Source organism: Castanea sativa, chromosome 3 (assembly GCF_040712315.1).
Source record: "Castanea sativa cultivar Marrone di Chiusa Pesio chromosome 3, ASM4071231v1".
NCBI classification, from domain to species: domain Eukaryota; kingdom Viridiplantae; phylum Streptophyta; class Magnoliopsida; order Fagales; family Fagaceae; genus Castanea; species Castanea sativa.
In genome coordinates, this window is record NC_134015.1 from 50,383,532 (window position 1) to 50,406,508 (window position 22,977).

Consider the following 22,977-nt stretch of genomic DNA (forward strand, 5'->3'; position numbering starts at 1 on the left):
GTTCAACTGTTAAAGTCTCTAATGATTGAATATAAGATTTAGAGTTCAATCCCCGTTTACACCAAAAACCAATTAGTATCTTGATCTAAAAATAAAAAACTATCATTAAGAGCGAACACCATAAATTATAAAACTCTCAAAAAATAAAAAGTATTTTGGGGTCTTTTTATATTTGGATTTGGGGCCTAAGGAAATTTCCTCTCACTTGGGTACATAGTGGAGCAGGGATGAACATTTTTAATATATATTCTCTGAAATAATAACTTGGCTTCTGTCTGACTGAGTTCTATAAATGACTAAAGATACCATCCATAAATAGACTCACAATTCTCATAACCCAAAAGGATATGGAACACGTGGGCTGACCAACGGGACCACAAGAACAACAGCCCAGACCAGACTACTGAGACCAAGTAGAGCCTAGATGGTGCAAGGCTACAAATTTAACAAAGATTCGAGATGGCATGAAGAAATTATTAACTAAGGAAACAACCGATGCGTGCATTCGTTGGATCAAAGACAAGTACCGCAAGGCCACTAAGAAGCCTAAGAAGGAATCTCTCTCACAACAAGGAGGTATCTCATGCACCCGGTGCATGAGACATCTCTTTGATAGATAGGGCCCCATAGGCATGGAGCCCACCTGTCAGTGAGAGAGATGGTTTACACACCGGGCTCATATCAGATTATTCCCTCTCATAACATATATGAGAATGATGTCCGGTAAGCTTGCCTTAATTATAAGACAGGTTTTTTTTTTTTTTTTTTCAAAAGCATTAATTGATGCTTGTCTAGTTTTCAAGAGGGGAAAATGTTAACAGATACTCTAAGGACATTTGTTAGTAAACTACTTTAAGGAAAGTTTTTATGAGAAAAAAAAAAATAATTAATATTTTAACAACTTTTTATATTTCCCATATAAGTGATATCAAAACTTTTTTAAGATGATTTGTTAGCAATAACCTTAACCGCGTGACCCTTTCAATAATCATCATCTTTTTCGTTATTTTTTTCTTTTTCTAAGTTTTATGTAATAGAAACTCATTGCTGTTATATACAGATTTGGTTGGAGCCAGGTCCATTACTCATTGTTGTTGTTACCTTTTTTTTTTTTTTTCCGAAAATGTTAATGGATGCCCAAGGGTATTAGTTTAGGATATTATTTTAGAAACTTTTTATGGGAAAAGTGAAGGGAATATACATGAAATTCTCAGGTCTGTGAGATGCAAAAATAGAATAAAATATGCGCCAAAGAAAAACAATCACACAAGATAATATTTACGTGATTCGGCAATTTTCTAATGTCTATGGAGTTGCAATGATTTCACTATTCACTGTGAAAATTATAAGATGTGGCAGTACAGTTTTTTGTCTCAAAACAACAACAAAACCCTAATCTGAAAACCATTATATGTCACTCTTGTAGAGAGAATTCACAATGGGTTAAACATGGGCCAAAAAATTTTCAACCTAAACCTCCGCTTCATTAACTAAGCCTCAGAAAAATAAATAGATAAATAAATCATATTAAAAACTATAGCACTTTTATACTGGATCAGGTCATAATCCATATCAAACACAATTAGGTTCTATAAAGCCCAACAAAAAGGAAAAAAGTAATTAATTTTTCTAATTACTTTTTATATTTCCCATTAAAGTAGTGTCAAAACTTTTTAAAAAATAGTTTATTAACAATTGTCTTATGATAACAAGACCCTTCTTTCTTTGAGTTATTGAGATTTGAGATGGGTAAAAAATAGGAACGGATATAATCTTGGCAGGAAGCCAATAGAGCATCATAAAAAATCTTATGAGATCTATTAAAGATCATGAAACCAAGGTTGTGTATATGTTTCAGATTTTCGTTTTGCACCTCTTGATCTTCTCTTGTTTTGGGGAGTTGCAGATCAGTGATTTGTTTCAGGTGATTTGTTTATGGAATTGTGTTGGACTCTACAAGGTTTCTCGATCGTGGATGACTGGTTAACTCCAAGGAATGGTTTTATTTTTCACATTCTGACTCAAAAGTGTTTAGCCCCTAAAATTTAGATTTTAAATTTAAACAAAATATAATAACTTTGTGACTCCATCCACCCACTGCTAAATATATTTGAGAAGATATGTTGAATCAATGTTGACAGTCTCCAGAAAAGCTCCAACAATCTTCTTCAACGGTAAGTGGATAAAATGACAAAAGTTTAAATTTTTTAAGATTTTCAAGTTAACCCTTGAAAAAATGCGTGTTTAGACTATTGTTATTGGTTTTCCTCTATAAGATGTAAAGCAAAATAAGTGTCCAATACGCAAATCTGTTGACCCTTTCAGCAGGAAATGGCCGTCAATGAACTTTAATGTTGTCAAAATGAAAATGTCCACCTTTATTGTTGACACTTGTGTTAATTTCACTATGAAGTCACTTATGGGTCACTTGTCTCTGTTTCTCAAAGTTAAATCCAAGCATGTTTAAGCATACATGGTATAAAATGTTTCTGTATAGCTAAAAAGAAAAATTACTTTCCCTTCAGCCAAAGGACCTTCTGCCTATTGACACTGTCCTGTTCTCTGATGAGAGAAATTTGAATTCAAATCAATTTTTACTCACTTGTTGTAAAGCCAGAAAAAAAATATATATATATATATATATATATATTCAATCCACAACCAATTTACAGATTACAAACATTAACTAAAAATGTTTTTTTAACTCTAGTAATAGATATATACAATTATTGAATTTTTCACGTGAGCGAGTTTTATCCCCACATATTCTAAGGATATTTGGATAAACATATTTGCAGCTATGTAAAAATGTCATACATGTATAAAAGCAGCTTAAATGCATCTCCGAGGAACAACAAAAATACAAATACATACATTGAATTTCAACTTAGCATCGAATGGGCCTATCATAAATAGGGGGTAAGGTGGGGCAGTTCTCATTCATGTTGGCATATGGCTCTAGTGTGTTATACTGAGGAAGTTCCATCCAGTATTCACCAAGAATCTGGCAGAATGGGAGCCGTCCATCCTCATCGTTGCACCACTTTGGTAGGCGTGTTTGGTTATCCTCATAAATCTTAAGCATATAAGCATCACGAATCTGCAACAAGTGATAAAGTCAATGTCATATACAATGAGGATGATGGGGAACAATCCAAGGATATGATTCACCCACCCAAAAAAAATAATAATAATTAAAGTGACTGGGCTACGACTTACAGTGAACTCAGTTACTTGAATAGAGTTTGAAATGGGTCCAAAAATTCCAGCCTCTTTATACATAGCAAGGATAAATGCAACGCAGGTTGTCGATTTCCCATCACTATACACCCAATCATCTTGTTCTGGAATAGTAAGCAATTGATCAAATGATATGCCACGCTTTTCAGTTTCAGCTAGAATATCATGCAAGTCCAAATCCTGAAAGAAAACAAACAAATCTTAAGTGAGACAATAACATTATATATAATACAAAGTTAAGATACTTTGACCAATCATTCTCACAATTAAACAGACCAGTACAACCAACTTGCTGTGGTACTTAACATCACATACACAACACCAAAATATAAAAATTAATTCAAACCTCTTGAACAAGAGCTTTAAAAAATTAAAAAAGCCCTTTTTATAAGTGCATAATTTTTCAACAAGGAAAATTTATTGAACTGTATCATTTATAGTATAAGAAAACCAGTCAACAGTGAAGCACAAAAAACCATCAAGTCAAACTAATTCCTAATGAGATGCATGCATAGGCAAACATTAAAAAAATAAATAAATAAAAAATAAAACACAAAGAAATAAATAAATATAACCGTTCACTATCCATCTTTCCTCAATGCACATTTTTCCTCTTAGAATAATTGCTTTGATAAGTTTGAATGACACCACATACACCAAGTCACCAAGGTTCACTGATTTGTTTTCTTTTACAGGTAATAAATTTCATTAAAGCACAAAAAGAGGGTACAACTCTAGTACATAGGAAGCATTTAAAGGTCCATTTGGAATCGGCTTATTTTGCTAAAACTGAATACATTTTGTTGAGTCACTGATTTGTTTTCTTTTACAGGTAATAAATTTCATTAAAGAAGCACAAAAAGAGGGTACAACTCTAGTACATAGGAAGCATCTAAAAGTTCATTTGAGATCCGCTTATTTTGCTGAAACTGAAAACTTTTTATTGAAAGTACTGTAGATAAAAGTAAAAGTTAGCTGAAATAGTACAGTGAGACCCATGAATAATACCAAAAAAGTGCAGTGAATAGTAACAAAAATAAGCTGAATAGTAAAATAAGTTGGCAAAAATAATATTTGCCAAACGAATACTAAAATTTCAAAACTTCTAAAAAGCCCAAAAGTTCACATCCAAGTTTCTGACTTTTTATTTGGAATTAGAGCAAAACAATATAGTTCAGAATGCAGACTAATGTTGAATTAATCCCCATACAGCCATAAACAGTATAAAAAATGATCTCAAAGAAAAGGAGCTACCTCAGTCCCTAGCCGCTTGTTTAGAGCTTCATTCCACATATTTGCAGCATATGCTGGCTGCAATCTAGTCCACATAGACATGACAGAAATGACCTGTAGACAGATCTGACCAGTTCAATACTACTACTAATGAAACTCTCCATGTACCATCCTACATAGTACATTCTTCATGGCACTAGAGGTGCATACTGGGTATTCTGTTTTGAAAAGAGGGGGATGGGGAGGAAGGGAGGGAGGGCAGGGGAGATGAAGAATAAATACCTACTATTCACAAAAAAGAAACTTGACAACAGTTGTATAGGTTGATCTAATCATGCAAAGCTCTTCTTCATAGATCAAAATCTTCACAAAAGCTCATATCAATAAGGTACCATACATACCAGTATATACAACTCTACAAACATACAGGATGCAGACAAGCGCACACAAACACAATTGTTGCAGATGTTCAGAAAATCAACTCTAGCTCTGTTTAGCAAGGATGCTTACCAATGATTTAATAGCACACAATACCCTCCTTGAAAAAGTTCACTAAGCCATATTTATAATATAATTAGTTAAGAAGCATACCAAGTGAGCATCAAGAGGTGGAGGATAGTTGTCAGAGATAGTGTCAATCCAACTAAATATCATGTTGTGATAACCATATGGCTTGCCTGCCATGCTCCTAGCATACTCCCATGCTGCAGTGGAGTTGAATTTTGCACGCAAGTCAGGATGCAAGGGAAGCAAGGCTATTTGTGGATTAGAACTATCCTTCAGTGCCAACTCCCACCATTCATCCCATGGAATTACTACTATAATTTCTTCACCCTGCAAAGATCACGCAACTGTTCTTTAGAAATAATGTAATTATATATATACATGTGTGTGTGTGTGTGTGTGTGTGTCTCAGTTTCACATCAACCTACTGCACAACTCTCTTAATGCAAATTTCATCTACATGTAAGGATGTGCTCAATCTAATATATAGGGATGAACATAAATGTACATTCTATGAACTCCTACTTATTGTGATGTGAGCAAGCGTACGTGCAACATGTTAATTATTTCATACCTTTTCATTCTCATGTCCAGATTCACCAACCCAAAGACTTCCCATCTCATCCTTCAAGCAGACAGCAGTATGACCAGCAAAAGCACCAGTTACCCATTTTTCTAATGTCTCAAATCCACCCCACCGACCACGGATCTTTGATACAGCTAAGAAATCACCAGAATGAACATCATCAGGATTTATAGTTGCAAGCCAAGGCTGAGGACGTTTTTCAAATGAGGCACCCATGTGGCTCTTCAGAAAAGCTAAGTTAGCACTTTGACCCCACCCAGTATTCGAAAACAAAGGCAATACATCTACTAAAGAAAGCAAGGTCCCCAGCATTCCTGATGGCATGAGAAATACAGAAACCCCATGCTGCTTAACCTGCTCAATAGAATGAATGAGGAAAATCACCTTTTATGCACAAGGTTAAGATGCACAAGATCTAAACAAACATCAGAGAACTCAAGCATACATATTCCAACTCTGCAGGCTCTTCCCATGAATCAAATTTCAACGTATGTTCTCGAGCAGAGAAGTAGTAATCCCATGTAATCCTGTAGGGTGTTGCAAAAACATAGAGATCCATGCAGGTCCAACTGTGCGCTGCAGAAGTCTGTAAAGCTTGCAGAAACTCAGTCCAAGAAAGTTTACCATAATATCAAGACCAAATATATATATAACCAATCTACCACACACTTTTCCCCTCACCTCTGAAGTGCATTTAACATGGCCACAATGAAATAAACACGGATCTTTAAATTCCTTTTATTGCTAAATAGTTCCAATTGATCGCACCACCGTCTTAGTTTTAACTTAGAGTGAAGCGAACAGTACTACAAATTTTAATAAATTAGACTTACAAACTAACGTGTTACCTTCTAAACAAGAAACAACAAAGAAAATTGATCAATTTTATTTATTATACTGATGATGTCATCCCAATCACATTCATTATCTTATCAGTATGAAAGGCTTTTGTAGTAAAACTAATGCTTTACAAAGTAAACCAAAGTAGATGATACTTTAAAACTAGGCCAAGCATTAAGTTTTTCAGAAAGCCCAATACAAATTTTAAAACCTTTCCAAAACAAAACCTCATATACCCAGATCACATCAGTTTCTAAACTTGTAATAGTTAAATTGATAACAACTTTACCATTTTCCTTTTCAATTGCAGCAAATCCCAATCAGATAAAAGTGGCACTAAAAACCTTCATACCCAGATAACATTCATTGTCTCATCAGTTTCAAAACCTTTTATAGTAAAAACTATCACTAGCTTTTAGCATTTTTCCTTTTCAATTTCAAAAATTACAATCAAAAATCCAAATGGGTCTTTAACAAAAAAAAAAAGTGGGACTAAAAAGAGTGACCTTTAGATAAAGAACACCGCCACCCAAAGTGGGTTCGTCCCTATCGCCCTCGATGAACTCGAGGCGAGCCTCGTTGCCATAAAAGCACGCGCCTTTCCACTCAAGGGTGCCATTGTTGGGGCTCACCGATCCCACAAAAGCGGGCAGCAAATCAACGGCGCTGTGAAAGTTGTTCAGTACCGGCCACGAAATCTGGTGAGGCAAAACGGGTAGAACATCGTTGACCCGAAACGGTAACTTCAGAGCATCCGACCCGAACCCGAACCCAAGACCCAAAACGCAGAGCAGTATTGACAGTAGTCTGTGCTTGCATGGAGAGTTCAGAGACATGGGTGATGGGTCCAAGCTCTGATCGATTTGGGAAGAGAGCAGGGAACCCTAATTTGGGGGATGAGAAATTGGGAATTGAAGGGAAAAGAGGGATTTGGACTTTTTATTATTAGGCCTTAGACTTTAGGGGTGGAGTGGTGGACTATACTTTTGTTTTCATAGCTACTTTGTTAGTTAGCTTTGTTTTTTTGTTACAATGTTTCTTGGTGGAAACTTCAACATTTTAGTGAGTTTATGAGGACATTTCTTCTGGTTCTTGCTATGATCCAAAAGGATAGAGTTTTTGCCCATCATTAATTCTTCCAATATGTAACTATTTAAGCTGTGAGATCCAGCTCAACTGGTGAAGTTTATTGTCTTTAAATAAGAAGTCAGATGTTTCTTACACCAAAAATAATAAAGAATAATCATTATAAGATCACATTAAAATTTTATCTTATCTTTAAAAAAGTAGTAAACTAATAATATTAGGAAAAAACATTCATGACTTCTTAAATCAAAAAAAAAAAAACTATTACATGCAATATATTAAAATTTTCAATTAATTGCAAGCATATATTTTTATTAACTATGAAAAAAGTTCACAAAATCATTTGCATATAGTTTTAATCATATTACCTATTTTATGAGTAATGTAACTTGTTTAAGTAATACAAGTTGATGGTTGTGTGACCCACCACCTAATGGATTGTAAACGATTCCTCTAAACCTGTTTATGGACCAATACAATATAATTAATATTATCTTTTTAAAAAAGAATTCAAATTAATTATGTGTTCTAATTTAATTGAAAAATCTAATGTATGTGTAATGTGCTACACTTAAGAAATTGCACCTAAATTTATATATATGTATCATCTAATTTATAATAATGTTGAAACTCTCTAAAAAAAATTATAATAATGTTAAGGACATTATAAATTCTACTATACAAGTCTTACAAATTTATGTTTCAACTTTTTAAATAAAAAACAAAAACTAATTCAAAATTTTTTTAATTATTTATTATATTGTTAATATAATACTATAATTTGTTTTTAATGTAAGCAAAGATTGAAAAACTTTAACAATTAAAGTAACTATATTGCACAACAAACCATATAATTATTTTATCTAAAACTTTTATAGAAAAGTTCGTTATGCTGAAGTGAAAAGGATAAAGGTTGACATAATCTTATTTAGAATAATGTTTTTTTTTTTTAAGTATTAATTTTGGAGAACTTATGGATTTGGTTCTTGAAACATGCGTTAAAAAATTAGATTTTTTTTTTTTGTTATTATCAAAGTTGAACTATCAATTATTTAATATTGATTAAAAAAATCTATATTATCTTGACACCACTATTTGTAATTAATTATTGTCGTTATTAATGCTCGTTATTAATGCTAGGTCAAAAGAGTTCAATTGAAACAAAAGTTGTACGATTGTGACTTTTTTTTAGGGTTTAGCTTCTATCCAGTGGCCACTTGGACACGTTAGATTGGCGACACGTGTTCAAGACTGGACACGTGTCATGAATCCAACGTGTCTAGCCAGATCCTTTTTTTTATCAATTTGTTCATAACAATTGGGGCAATCAATTTCGATGGTAAGTGGAATAAGTGTATAATTGAATCATTAATATGAATAATAGTTCACAAATGATGATAACAAAAAATATATATTAAATTTAGCACATGGTTTAATGTACCAAATGATAGTTTGACCTCTTAATTTTTTTGTAGATAGAGAAAAAAAATCCAATGTTGGATTGAAGAGCCAAATGCAGTAGTTTTTTTTTATGTATAAAGTATATTTAGAGGGGGTTTGGATACAGTTGTTACGTTTCCACGTTTTGCGTTTTACGTTTTGGTTTTTTTTTTTTTTTTTTTTGATTCTGCTGCAGAGGGGACATGTGCGCAGTGCGCGCACTGTGCGGCACTGTGCGTGTACTGTGCGGCACTGTGCGCGTACTGTGCACGCACTGTGCATGTACTTTTTTAGCAATTTTTTATTAAAAATGAGTCCCGCAACACTATTTACACATTTAAAAATTATTTTGCTACAGTGTTTTCAGTTTTCAGTTTTCAGCAATAAGTTCTATCCAAACGGACCCTTAACGCACCGAAAAAGTTGGTTCTTTTATTGTTTATATATATATATATATATATTAAAAAAGCCTATATGAATTTTGTGAAGACGAGGATCTCACATCTAATTTAAATGGGGCAGTTAAGGTTATTTTCGAGAATGCACATCGGACCTTAGGGACAAGCACGGGTTATGTAAGGCGCATAAAATTAAAACATCAAAAAGGAAAGAAAGCAAACTCGGCATGGAATACGAGAAGGATGAAGAAAGAATGGTATAGAAGCCATCCCCTCAACATTAAATACAAGACAACCACTCCTTTGGCCACATTAATGAGAAAATGATCATGAATGGTAGTGACACAACTAAGATTATATGGTAAAACTTGCTAGTATGTTCTAGATAGGACAAGAGTTCTAGGAGTGCAATCTCAGCCCTCCAAGTGTAAGATTCAAATCGGTTGTAGCTGGATATAAAAGCAAGAGGAAGATCCAGACACGGAGAGAGCCAAAAAAGAAAGAAAAGAAGCTATCCATCTATAACCCCAACCTCAGACTGGACCCAAGAACCAACACTTGTATTTTTTTTAACCAATTCTTAAACTGTGGATTAATAGAAGAAGCTTTTGCTCAAGTCTATGACATAAACCTTCTTAGTTCGTGCATTGGATATCATAAACAAATTTGACTTCCCATATCTAAACAAATTTACTGTGATAGCAAACAGTAACGTCTTCATTTATTTCTATGAGTTGATCAACTGCTTTTTTGCCTTTACAATTGGTGCCGTTTGTGGGAACTCCTTTGAATATCCTTGTGCAACTTCATAATTATGTCTGGTCATCGGCAGAGCGGATCGCTAGAGTCTGTTGGCTCCCAATGCAGGGACCAGTTGTCAATTTGGAATGGAGAAGAGATCGCCATGAGACTCATACACATGGTTAGGGAGCATCTTTTTCTTCAAGACGAACGAGGCAGCAAGAGGCTAGTTATCAATCACTAGATGATGAAGTGTATGATCTGGAGAGAAAGTTAGAACGGTTACGTAGACATCTTCGATATAGGATGCATGGGAGAGATGATAGGACTCCTTTTTCAAGCCAGTACTTGAGTTCTAGCAGTGATAAAAGTTATAGGTCTAGGAGCAGGACCCTAACCAGTGAGTCATTTACATCATCCTCCCGGCATATCTCAGGGCAAAAACACTATCATAAGAAATTTGTTACCCCGTCAAGGAGAGTCAAGGTCATGACGCCATGGGTAAAGCCCTCCTTCAAATATCTCGTTCTCCTTTTTCTCAACATATTGAGCAAGCCGAGCTCCCTCGTTGCTTCAACCAGCCTACTTTCACCATCTACAATGGTAGGACTGACTCTGTTGAACATATGAACCACTTTAACCAAAGGATGGTTATTCACTCCAAGAATAAGGCTTTGATGTGTAAGGTTTTCACCTGAAGCCTCGAGTCAATGGCAATGAGGTGGTTTGATAGTCTGGCGGAAGGATCAATACATTCTTTTGAGGAGTTGACCAAGGCTTTTGGGGCAAGATTCCTGACTTGTAGCCAAGTTCCTTGACCTTTGGATTCATTGCTCTCAATGTCAATGAGAGGGAGAAACAGTGAACACTTACTCCGATCGTTATTGGGAGCTTTATAATAAAATTGATGGGGATTTCAAGGATGCGACTGTATGGACTTTTAAGATACGTCTTCCTACGAACTCCAATTTGTGAAAATCACTTACCATAAAACCCCCTCAGACTGTGCACCAATTGATGGACCAAATCAAAGAGCATGAAAAGGTCAAGGACAATCAAAGTTCCGCCAGAGGTAAAAATAAGGTTTCTACCAATGATTGAATGGATAACTCAAGACGCCAGTTTTTGTCTTCTCAACCGAGGAGGGAGTATTATAATCAAGCGTCCCATGAGGTTGTTGCTCCTCAAATGGTGAACTCGGTGTTTAAGGAACCGATATATCAAGTTTTAGATAAAATTAAACACAAACCTTATTTTAGATGGCCGAACAAGATGAAGAGTGTCCTCACTAAAAGAAATCAAAGCTTGTATTATCAATATCACCAGGATCAGGGTCATACAACCGAGGATTGTGGGACCTTGCAGGCCATTTTAAATCAATTGGTGAAAGCGAGCAAATTGAAACAATTTCTACAACGGTTGAGTAATCAAGCAGACCGACTTGGGAGTGGATCACATAATGGTGGTGTCCCTTGGGCATCTTTGGGGACAATAAATGTTATTTTTGCAACCATGAGAAAGAAGCCTCACCCAGCTAAATGGGTAATGCTGATGTCGACACAGGTGGAAGGCCCTGAAGGAGAAGCCTCGAGTAAAATATGCAAAGTCTCGAATCAACCAATCATAAGATTTTCTAAAGATGACAAGTTGGGAACCTTTCAGCCACATGACAATGCTTTGGTGGTGACCGTGCAGATAACGGGGTATGATGTCAAGAGGGTGATGATTGACCAAGGCAGTGGGGCTAAGATAATGTACTCGGACTTTGTTTAAAGGTTTAGGGCTCAAACTTGAGGATTTGGACCATAATGATTCTAAGTTGATTGGGTTCGATGGGAGTTCCACTATCCCAAGAGGGAGGATCCAATTACTCATTTTAATTAGGGATAGGATGGTAAGTGTGGATTTTATAGTAGTAGATGTCTTTTCGCCGTACATTGCCATTTTGGCCAGATCGTGGCTGCATGCTATGGGGGCAGTTACATCCTTGTTGCATGTTAAAGTGAAGTATCCCACTAATGGAAGGGTGGCTGAATTGGTGGAATGTCAATCAACAACTAGGCAATGCATGGTGGCAACAGTTAATCACCATATTATTATGTTGAGTTCTTCCGGAGTAGTTCTGACGTTGTAGCAATCACAGCTAGAGTCGTCGGTCTCCTCGGATAGTTCAGTATTGTGTGAAGAGTTGGAAAGGGTCACTATTGAGGAAGATGTAAATCGATATTCTCATGTTGGATCTCTACTCCCAGCAAAGGATAAAATGCAATTGGTGAAGTTTTTGAAAGACAATCTTGATGTCTTTGCGTGGAGTGCATATAAAGCACCTGGGATTGATCTTGAATTTATTTGTCATCATTTGAATGTTAATCCTAGTGTTACTCCGAAGAAACAAATACATCAGCGGTCCTCAAAAGAACATGCCGAAGCTGTTAAGGATGAGGTCCGTAAGCTTAAACAGGCGGGAGCAATTAAAGAGGTTTTCTACCCAATGTGGTTGGCCAATACAGTGATGGTAAAGAAGAAGTCGGGAAAGTGGAGAGTATGTGTAGATTTCATGGACCTCAATAAGGCCTGTCCAAAAGACCCATTTCTAATTCCCAAAATTGATCAATTGATGGATGCAACATTTGGGCATCCGAGGATGAGCTTCGCTTTCCAAGGTTACCACTAGATTCCTTTGGCATTGTCGGACCAAGAGAAAATTGTCTTCCTCACTCCAAGGAAACTTCCATTACAGAGTAATGTCATTCGGACTAAAAAACGCTGGGTCAACATATCAAAGAATGGTGCCGAGAATGTTTGAAAGTCGATTGGGAAGAAACGTGGAGGTTTATATTGATGATATGGTGGTAAAAAATAAAGAAGAGACCAAACACTTATCAAACCTCGGTGACACTTTTGTAATCTTAAGGAAACACAAGCTGCGTTTGAATGCTTCATAATGTTCCATTGGAATCAGATCAAGAAAGTTTCTGGAGTATATGATAACTCATCGTGGGATTGAGGTTAATCCCAACCAGATTAAGGTCATTCACAATTTGCATCCTCCTCGGAACCCGAAGGAAGTTCAGCACCTAATCGAAAAGACAACAACTCTAAATAGGTTTATACCAAAGTCTGCAGAGCGGTGTAGACCATTTTTCCAGCTATTGCATAAGTGGAAGGATTTTACATGGTCTAAGGAATGTAATAGAACTTTTGTAGAGTCAAAGGCATATTTGGCTCATCCACCAGTCTTGTCCAGACCAAAAAATGAGCAAGTTTTATATGCTTATGTGGTTGTAGCTCAGCATGCTGTGAGTTTGGTCTTGATATGTGTGGACGAAGGAGTTCAAAAACCAGTGTATTATGTCAGTAAATCCTTATAAGAGGCCGAGGTTAGGTATCTTCACTTGGAAAAAAAATTCTTGCTATCATTCATGCCACTAAGAAGCTGCCTCATTATTTTCAGGCACATATTGTGGTTATTTTGACTCAGTTTCCCTTACAGGCCTTGCTCCGAAAATCAGATTATACGAGAAGGGTGGCCAAATGGAGGGCCATGCTCAGGGCATTCGATATCAAGTATATGCCTCAAACAGCTATGAAGGGTCAAGTTCTAACAAATTTAGTGGCAGAATTTACTGAGGAATTGAGAAACTCAGAGGAGGGGGAAAGACTTGAAGGGCCCGTGCATGTGGAAACGGTAGTAGCTCAGTGTACCCGGCAGTTTTTTGTGGATGGTGTAGCAAACAAGAAGGGATCAGGAATAGGGATTGTGATGGTTTCACCAAATTGTATTAAATTTGGAGAAGTCACTAAGGCTCGGGTTTTTAGCAACAAATAATGAAGCAGAGTATGGAGCTTTGCTGGCAAATCTGAATGCTATGTAAAAGCTTGGTGGCAAGACTATAAGAGAATATTATGCTTCAAGACTTGTAGTTAGACAAGTCCAAGGAGAGTACGAAGCGAAGGAACCGAGGATGCTTTGGTATTTAGGTCGAGTAAAGCGATTGTCAAGGTCCTTTCATTCTTTTACACTTAAGCAAGTTCTTCGAGGTAAGAATTCTCATGTTGATTCACCCGCAACTTTGGCCACGGTTAGTAGGGAGGATTTGTCTCTGATCGTACTCGTTAAGAGTTATGTGTCGCCTGCTTATGATGAGCTACTTCCAGTGAAAATTAATTTTACGAGGGTAGGCCCTAGTTGGCAAAATCCATTAGTCGCATTTTTGAATGATGGAATTTTACTCGAGGACCAGGTTGAGGCAAAAAAGGTTCGTAGAAAGGCGCCAAGGTTTTGGCTTTCTGAGGACCAAAAACTTTACAAATGCTCACCCTCGGGACCATACTTGTTGTGTGTTCATCCCGAGGTAGTTGAAATGTTGTTAGAATAATTACATGAAGGGATTTGTGGTAGCCATACAGGGGGCATGTCACTTGCTCATTGAGCTTTGACACAAGGGTATTGGTGACTAAGCATGCAAAAATGCTCGCAAGAGTATGTTAAGAAATGTGATAAGTGTCAGGGGTATGCTCCTAACATTCATCAGCTTGGAGGATTGCTAAACCCACTAAGTAGCCCTTGGCCTTTTGCCCAATAGGGTTTGGACATTGTAGGAACCTATTTGCGAGTAGGCTATTATCAATAACTTTTATTAGCCAAAACCTCACTTTTTTAAGTCAAGAACGAAAATTAAGGTTCTAGGGGGCTATTGTGGGGACGAGAATCCCACATCTAATTTAAATGGATAGTTAAGGTTATTTCTGAGGACGCACCTCAGACCTCGATGATGAGCACTGGCAATATGAGGCGCATAAAGTTAAAATATCAAAAAGGAAAGAAATCAGACTTGGCATAAAATCCGAGAAGGATGAAGAAAGAAGGGTATAGAAGCCATCCCCTCCGCATTAAATACAAGACAATCACTCCTCTAGCCACATTAATGAGAAAATGACCATGAATGGTGGTGGCACAACTAAGATTATAGGGGTAAAGCTTGCTAGTATGTTCTGGATGGGACAAGCATTCTAGGAGTGCAATCTTATCCCTCCAAGTGTAAGATTCAGATCGGCTATAGCTGGATATAAAAGCAAGAGGAAGATCCAAACACAAAGGGAGCCAAAAAAGAAAGAAAAGAAACTATCCATCTGTAACCCCAACCTTAGACTGGACCCGAGAACCAACACTTGTATTTTTTCTTAACCAGTTCTTAAACTGTGGATTAATAGAAGAAGCATAATTTCTTACTCAAGTCTATGACATAAACCTTCTTAGTTCGTGCATTAGATATCATAAACAAATTTGACTTCCCGTCTCTAAACAAATTTATTGTGATAGTAAATAGTAAAGTCTTTATTTATTTCTACGAGTTGATTAACTGCTTTTTCACTGATACAAATTTCATACAAGCTTTCTTTCTTTCTTTCTTTTTTAACTGGAGTATATTATAAGTTATTATCACTATTTATACTATCAAGAATCTAAGACTTGGTGTGGGTTCCAATTTGTTCAATTGGTATAGTCTCTAATGGTTTAATAAGGGATCTGGAGTTCAATCTCCGTCTACACTAAAAACTGATTGGTGTCTTGGTCTGATGATAAAGAGCGGATGCCATAAGTTGAAACTTTCTTTAAAAAAATCAAAGACTTGAATAATACCAAAATTAGGTCAAATAAATGAAAGTTAATCATTTTTATATTTATAACTAAAAAAAACGGTTGCAAATAATTTTGCACCGATGAAAAGTCTTAGATATTATTTCAGTTTTATATCTTAACATCATTAAAAAAAAAAAGGATGAGGCTTGCTCACTTCACTAAAACTCACTATATGAACTGTCCACTACACATGGATCATTGCTTGAAATTGACATGATAAAGTATTACAAATTTGAAAAATTAAATAAAAATTGTCATAATATTAGTTCAGAATCTTTAGAAAATGCTCAAAGTGACCTTTGGCTTGATTAACTAGTTTTTTTTTTTTTTTAATTTGACTGCTTGAATCAAGTATTTGCTAAACATGATTTCATAGCAAAAGCATCTTATAGTGTCACTTTTTATAGTCGCTACCAACTCATCCCACTCATGGTGACTGTAGTGCACCTCCATCGGATGGAGACTATAGTGTCCTGTGTCACTCTTCCAATGGATATATTATTTCCTACATCCCTTTCAGTTATGAGGTCCAATCTCATGTGAATGGGATATCGTGTGAAATTTACTTTCATGTAAGAGGGATGTTGCATGCGGTGTGAGATTTACCTTCATGTAAGAGGGATGTTGCATGCAAGCCCCCGTTAACTTTCAATAACTTTGCTACTTGGTCCAGCTAGACATATCAACAATGAGAAGATATTCACTATCCATCTTTGGGAGTAATAAACTCTGAAATGAAGGTCTCAGTTAGTATATCTAACATTTGCAAGTTCATTAACACAAGTAAATAAATACATTCCACAAGGCAGATAAATATGAAATTCTAATGTTCTTGTCAAAAGGTCATCGAGAGCATCGTGATGGGTTAGAAAAACTATTGGTATAGCATAAAAGAGAGAAAGGAGAAGCAGAAATGAAGTTTGAACGGGTTTGATCTGTCAAAAACTTGCAGCGACCTTGATTGGCAAATGCTTCACTGAACCAACAAACTTGTAATGCAATAGCATATAGCTTCTGTGCCTGTGAATAATGTAAAGAGCTAAAGAACCACTGGCATCATCTTGAGAGCCAAGAAACTTCTAGATCTCCCTAGGATCTTTCTCTTTCCTTTTTTAGGTAAATCCTGAGTTGAATACACTAAACATTCCATCAAGCCACTTGATCTTGTTCGCCAGAATAAGGCACGCACATGGTGATGTCTTGCAACAAAACTTCATAATCACCTTGGAAACCTCAAGACTGCTTCATCAGTAAACATGCCTTATATGCGTTGATAACCCAATTGAACAATAGTACTCAAGTTCAGAAATCCATCTTAAGAAGTCAATAAACAGTACTCAAGTTGACCTTGAAGACCATGTCACATCCCAAAGAGGAAGCAATTACTGTAGCAAGGAAGAAATAGAGCGCTGTCTTCAACCACCATTGGCTGCCTGAATGGATTTAATTGTGTCTACAAGGCAGTGGCAAATTTTGGGATCCGATTAAATTAAGCATAACAATTCAAAGCTTTTGAACACAATGAAACAGTAGCTTAGAAAAAAATAACACAAAGAAACAATAAAGCAATGTTAACACACAGGAAATGTGAGAGGACGGCCAGTTAAAGTGCTTATGCAACAAGCTCCAAGATGACAAGCTTCTTCACAGTAATCAGAAAAAACTGCTGGGACATTTGTCTCCTTTATTAGCTCCTGAAACACTCTTCCAAGTAAACAAAAGAACTAGTATTTAATAATAATAATAAATTACAGGCACTTTCTGCTCTTTGTTTGCTTGTAATGGTAAAAGCTTCTTTTTCTGTGACAAGTAAACACAAATGTAAACTATGAGAGTGAGATGTTAAGAGTAACAAAACACACACAATTGTTGGCAACCAACTCGAATAAGCAGCAATGCCGGCATTTGGAGCAATCACCAAATGAGGAGAGAAATCCTGTTCATGTACCAGAAGTCAGGAATTACTGCCAATAGGAGAATTAAGCAACTAACATACCTAGGTGACAGGTTTTGGAAAGACAACTTAAGTGCAAAATATATAATTTAACATAATTTTGTGAGTGTGTATGGGTGTCTGTCTATAACAACAGAAATAAAGAAAGATACCTTTGCTATTTCATGATAGCAGTCATGATATAACCCTCTTCGAAGCTGCAACGTCACTTTTGAAGTTCTTCCGGTCTGTACATCCCAGCTCAAATTCTCGCTTGCAGATTTACAAATGCAATCTGTCTCAAGGCAATGAGCATAATTTCCAAGATCAATCCTCTCACCATCCCTACTTATCCCAATGCAGGAAAAGAAAAAAATATTTGTCAGCAATAATGTTTTCAGTATCATAATATTTCTCAGTAATGTCTTAAGCATCATGATGGTTACAACAGAGAGAAACAATTTTACTGCTAACTAAATTTACCTTCATGGAATAAAGTCTTTTTTTTCCTTTTATTTTAAGTTACACATGCACCCAATGAATCTTGAACCCACAACCTCACTCTCCACCTAGAGCTCATTGGCGAATTAAGTTCTAATAAAAACTACTGAACTAAATAAATCCTTATAATACATCCATTATGAAGTGCACTAACTGACCTATGTTGTGGAATTTCAGGCCCAACAAGCTCTATATGCACATGCACACCAGGGAAAAGTGCATGCAACTCTGCAAACACAGCAAGTTGCAAAAGCTCTTTCTCAGGCCCTGTCAATAACAAAAGCTTCAGTAATACATTGGTGATATTATATGGATGATCAACAAACTTATCATTAGTAAAAAGGCACATAAAACTATTTTTGATATTACCTAGACGCAACATCAGCACTTTGTAGAAATTTAAAGCTTAATATAGGATGAACATCATTTTATAATACTTGCGTACAAGCATTTTCACCCTGACTCAAGTGCCAGTAGATAATACGGCAATATACATTCACATCATACTACACTATATTCAAAACACTCTTTTATTTTACGAGTAAAAGAAAATAGCCAATTGCCTAGATGAATGGGCTCCAGGGTAAACGATAAAGCAGCATAATTATCAAAAACCCATGCTTCTACATTGCATACCCTGACAAACCATGTAGTCAGCATTAGCTTTAACAAACATAGTTTTCAAGGCCAACAACTATCAGTCTCACTTGTTACTGTAAGACTTGTAGCAGTTGTAGGGAGGTTGGGCACAAAGTTCAACTCCTATAATACAGGCTAGAGGATGGACTAAAATATTATAAAAATTACCTTATAAACTAGGACAGTTATAAAATATCCATTGATGCGACTCATTCTAAAACTCATCCTCCAAACCAAGTTCCAAGAAGACACACGGGCTAGGTCCAAAACTATTCACAATGTCAAGGCCTGCTATGTGACTTAAGGAACAAATGTGAAGCATGAACTTCAGAAAACATATTACTTTCTGTGGATTTCTCTAAATAATTTACAGAAAAAGAAAGATTTTAAGGAAAGGAATTGGCCTAAGACACATCCATTAGCATAGAACCATAATACTAGAAAAACAGTTCAAAAGAGACATCAAACGTTAAATTTACTGCTTGCAGAGTAAATAATTGAGCTGCAACAACATACCAAGATAGTGTATGCACAGTTTATCCCTGATTTCCGAAGTTGAACTTCCAAGACCAGTAACTTGAATGGCTTGATATATCATAAGTGGCTGAAATTAATGGGGAAAAAAATCCTTATTCTTCTGATTAAAATCACAATATCTAAGAATTAACAGTAAGCTGCATCTGGATTCATAAATAAAGAGTGTTGGATTTGAATTCAACTTCTTCTTAAAAGCAGAAGCCAAAACACCATTCAAAAAAAAAATTGTGGATTGAAATATAAATGGGAAGCTGCTACCAATACAACCACACAGTTTTTTTTTTTTTTAAAGAATCCAACCACACAGATTTTAAAAATCATATTCCAAAAAGAATCATAGCAACCATAAGCAGCCTCACAAAATATGCATTCCAGAAAAGGAGATTGTAGCTAAAATGCTAAGGTGTTGATTCTTCCTACATGCTTCAATCTTGGCCACATAAGAAATACTGTAGATTGATCTTTTAAAAGTAATAAGAAGTAGTTCATAAATTCCACCTCTCAACTAACGACTTAAACACAACATACATACCCAGTGAAGAAGCAAAGCCACAGGTGAATGAAGTGGAATGCACCTCCACTCATAGTAGTCCTTCCAACTACTTAACTGCTTTGGTATTGGAGCTACAGGCTCTGCATATTTATATTGTGAATTAAAAAACATCAACTTCTACTCCAAAACAATGAGCCACAAGCAAAAGCTACTACCATTACACGGGCATAAGATTCTTGGAAGGTGCCAACCATCATTTGACCTGCCAATAAGAAGGAAAAAATATAGCTGACCAAAATTAAGAAAACATGTATGACATCATAACAGAGAAAATCCTTTATGCACCATATAGATAGAAAAGATTTAAAAAGATAATTACCTAAAACAGTCAGAGGAAGTAACTGATGAGCCACAACAACATTCATATAGCCACATTCCCACTTGATGGACACCCCTTTTGCTCAAGAATGAACACCTAGTCTCTTTCTTTTCATGGACCTAACAGATTTGACCAGAAGTATGTCAATAATGTCAACAAAATATCATGTAGACAGTATAAGGTAATTACCATAAGTGTAGCTTCTTGAGAAAATGTGAAAGGAAAGTCATTCAAGACATCAACACTTTTCATTTGTTGTGCTAATCTTTTGCACTCTTCTTTGTGATCACTCCAGTGCAAAATCTAAAGGCAAAAGTTGAACGATAGCTTTCAGCCAAAGGATAAAAAGGGGGTTTTACACACACACACACACACACACAAAATGACAGCCATATGAGAGATTTATAAGGTAAAATGATGGATATTAACCCAAGTAAAGATCACTGAACAGTGATGGAAAGAAACAATAACATGTCCCATCAGAGCAACGAGAAGTACTGACAGCAGCTTCTGGGAACTTCAGGGCAGTCATTGAAGACACATGCATAATCTTGTACTATGAATAATCTCTATCTCCAAAGATGTTAATGCTGCAATTAAATTACATTAATGGATACACTGATACCGAAGTAACCTTTCACCCCCAATAAAATCTATAGACTCGGCAATGAGAAATGTAGGCAACATTTAATATAGTTGATTTCCTTTTTGGCTCTCAACATCATTGATTGTATCTTTTGTGTAGATGAAGTCACAGAAACTTTTAATCCCATAGTTAACAAATTGATACGTGTAATAAGCACTCAATAACCAGCTGTCTCAGTCTCACATTCCAAACCTCGTACGAAAATAAGCAAAGAGAATTAAATCATGAGCATTACCAAACTTCCACAGAGAATGACCTAAATGCGACTAGACTTGTTTTGAAAGGCCTAGTTGAGACACTAGTCTACAGTCATCAAGAACTACATTTTTCACAAGCCTTACATATACACATCAATATAATTCTGTTAAGGGCGTAAGATAATTAACCGTAAATTGCAATAATATTCATTTGTGGCTAATGAACTCTGCCACATTAACAAAGAGTTACACAGTTATAATTTGACCTAACTTCTTTTGTGGGCATGAACTAATTCAAATGACAATTAGAAGCCAAGTTTTCTTTTTTCAAGCTGGCACCAATTCTGTTCAAACTAAGACAAACCCAATTGTTGTTGCATACAATAATACTATGTTGAATTCATTAAAGTCCATACACATGGTTTGGTTCCCCAAGAGGGTCAAAACACTTAACACAAACAAAAGTAAGAACTAGGATGCTACAGTACAACACCATATCCAAATTGGGTGTTCTTTAGAACAATCAAATGCGGACCAAGGTTATGATTACAAAGGCACATGTAAAATCTAAAGTTAAAAATAAAAAATAAATAAATAAAAACTTATACCTGGTGAGAGGCTGAGCAATAAGCAACGGCTCCGCAACGGTGACAGCGTTTTCTGGGTGGGCCCAAACAACGAGTTCCCCTGCCTTTTCCGGCGCACTCCATTGTTGTTGGTTCCTTCTTTGCTTGGATCACTTCCTTCACAGCTTTGTCGCTTCCTTGTTCTTTTTTTTTTTTTTTTTTTGGGATGGGCTTCCTTGTTCTGTTAATTCGCTTCAATGGAACAGAGCCCAGATGGACAACTTGAGGCCCAAATTCAATCTACATTCATCTAGCTCAAAAATATAGCCCAGCCCATTTATACGTTTTAGGGAATAGAATTGAGGCCCCAAAAAATGAAAAGGTCTAAAGGTGAATGACCCAAAAGAAAAAATATAGAAAATTACACTGTGCTCCAACTTGCACCTCTTGGTAATTCTAATTGAGATATCCAGATTTAAATTGCCTACCTCCGTTAAATTATTGAATCATCAAAAAAAAAAAAAAATAGTTCTTATGTCAAACTTGCCTTTAAAAACAAGATTAGGTATATCAAACTCTTCTAAATTGAAAAACATGAGATGTCGATAATTTTTTATACATTAATATGTTTAAGAAACTAATAAATCATTTATTAATGAAAAAATAATATATTTAAAATTGGTTAAAATTATCCCCCTTCACATATAGAGAAGAAAAAAAAAATCAAATTTTGTAAAAACGATAGTATCTTTAAATTTTACATAAGCATTATAGTTGGGTAAAAATTTACTCAACACAAGAAATTTGGCATGTGACGAGAACTTTAAAAAAATGAAAATCTACCCATTTTTGTTCATCGACAAGAGAACTACGTACATATCTTAAAAACAACAATCTCACTATAATATAGTCAAAACACTCATATTTCACACCCTATTTACTAAAAGGCTATTGGTACTTCTCAAGTCTGAAGCTCAACTATTGACTGTCTTCATGGAAAGTGTTCTCTCTCAAGTCTGGTGTGGATGGGGTATTTATAGGTGGATGAGGGTATTTATAGGTGAGTATTAAGCTCCTATCCCCAAAATGATTAGGGGATTGAGAGTTGGTTCCAATCCAATCTCCCCAACGCTGCCAAGATGAAAGGATGACTATAGGTCTAATCCTACCTTTCTTATTGTTCAGATCAATCATTTAGTATTTAATGTTGGGTGGTTGTTAATAGGTGACAACAATAAATACGGATGAACAATTAACTCTACATTGAGAATTCAACTCGAGGAAATCGTGATCATAGCTCGGTCAATCCCAATGACTCTACTTCAAACTTCTATTGTTGTACCATGAGTATGTTCGAGTCAGCTGTGCTTCGAG

The 22,977-nt window shown here is 35.8% G+C and overlaps 2 protein-coding genes across 4 annotated transcripts; both read right to left on the reverse strand.

Annotated features, from left to right (window-relative positions):
• Window positions 1–2,665: 2,665 nt before the first annotated feature.
• On the reverse strand, window positions 2,666–7,531 carry LOC142627968 (uncharacterized). The gene is made up of 7 exons (XM_075801878.1): window positions 6,910–7,531; window positions 6,009–6,149; window positions 5,552–5,917; window positions 5,065–5,307; window positions 4,495–4,587; window positions 3,220–3,420; window positions 2,666–3,100 (listed from the first exon to the last, which is right to left on the reverse strand). The coding sequence occupies exons 1-7, from the start codon at window positions 7,237–7,239 to the stop codon at window positions 2,888–2,890; spliced, it is 1,587 nt and encodes a 528-aa protein (XP_075657993.1). The 5' UTR covers window positions 7,240–7,531; the 3' UTR covers window positions 2,666–2,887.
• An 8,912-nt stretch (window positions 7,532–16,443) lies between these two features.
• On the reverse strand, window positions 16,444–21,802 carry LOC142626992 (uncharacterized). Of its 3 annotated transcripts, XM_075800762.1 has the most exons (12): window positions 21,646–21,767; window positions 20,624–20,784; window positions 20,384–20,497; window positions 20,195–20,313; window positions 20,031–20,077; window positions 19,855–19,955; window positions 19,302–19,389; window positions 18,305–18,413; window positions 17,819–17,990; window positions 17,575–17,648; window positions 17,293–17,416; window positions 16,444–17,165 (listed from the first exon to the last, which is right to left on the reverse strand). In XM_075800762.1, the coding sequence occupies exons 2-12, from the start codon at window positions 20,672–20,674 to the stop codon at window positions 17,073–17,075; spliced, it is 1,092 nt and encodes a 363-aa protein (XP_075656877.1). In that variant the 5' UTR covers window positions 20,675–20,784; window positions 21,646–21,767; the 3' UTR covers window positions 16,444–17,072. The 3 variants fall into 3 exon arrangements, with proteins under 3 accessions (XP_075656877.1, XP_075656876.1, XP_075656875.1); XM_075800761.1 differs by lacking the exon at window positions 20,624–20,784 and having other exon boundaries at window positions 17,293–17,406; window positions 17,577–17,648; window positions 21,646–21,802; XM_075800760.1 differs by lacking the exon at window positions 20,624–20,784 and having other exon boundaries at window positions 21,646–21,802.
• Between the last annotated feature and the right edge of the window lie 1,175 nt (window positions 21,803–22,977).

Coding starts and splice junctions, on each gene's coding strand:
- LOC142627968 (XM_075801878.1), bottom strand. CDS start 7,239: ATGTCTCTGAACTCTCCATGCAAGCACAGACTACTGTCAATACTGCTC. Junction 3,421..4,494: donor ACAAGCGGCTAGGGACTGAG/GTAGCTCCTTTT, acceptor GTTTTCTTTCAG/GATTTGGACTTGCATGATAT. Junction 3,101..3,219: donor TTCAAGTAACTGAGTTCACT/GTAAGTCGTAGC, acceptor CACTTGTTGCAG/ATTCGTGATGCTTATATGCT.
- LOC142626992 (XM_075800760.1), bottom strand. CDS start 21,747: ATGGAGTGCGCCGGAAAAGGCAGGGGAACTCGTTGTTTGGGCCCACCC. Junction 20,078..20,194: donor ACTTCCTCTGACTGTTTTAG/GTAATTATCTTT, acceptor TCTTATTGGCAG/GTCAAATGATGGTTGGCACC. Junction 17,417..17,574: donor AGTTGGTTGCCAACAATTGT/GTGTGTTTTGTT, acceptor TTTACTTGGAAG/AGTGTTTCAGGAGCTAATAA.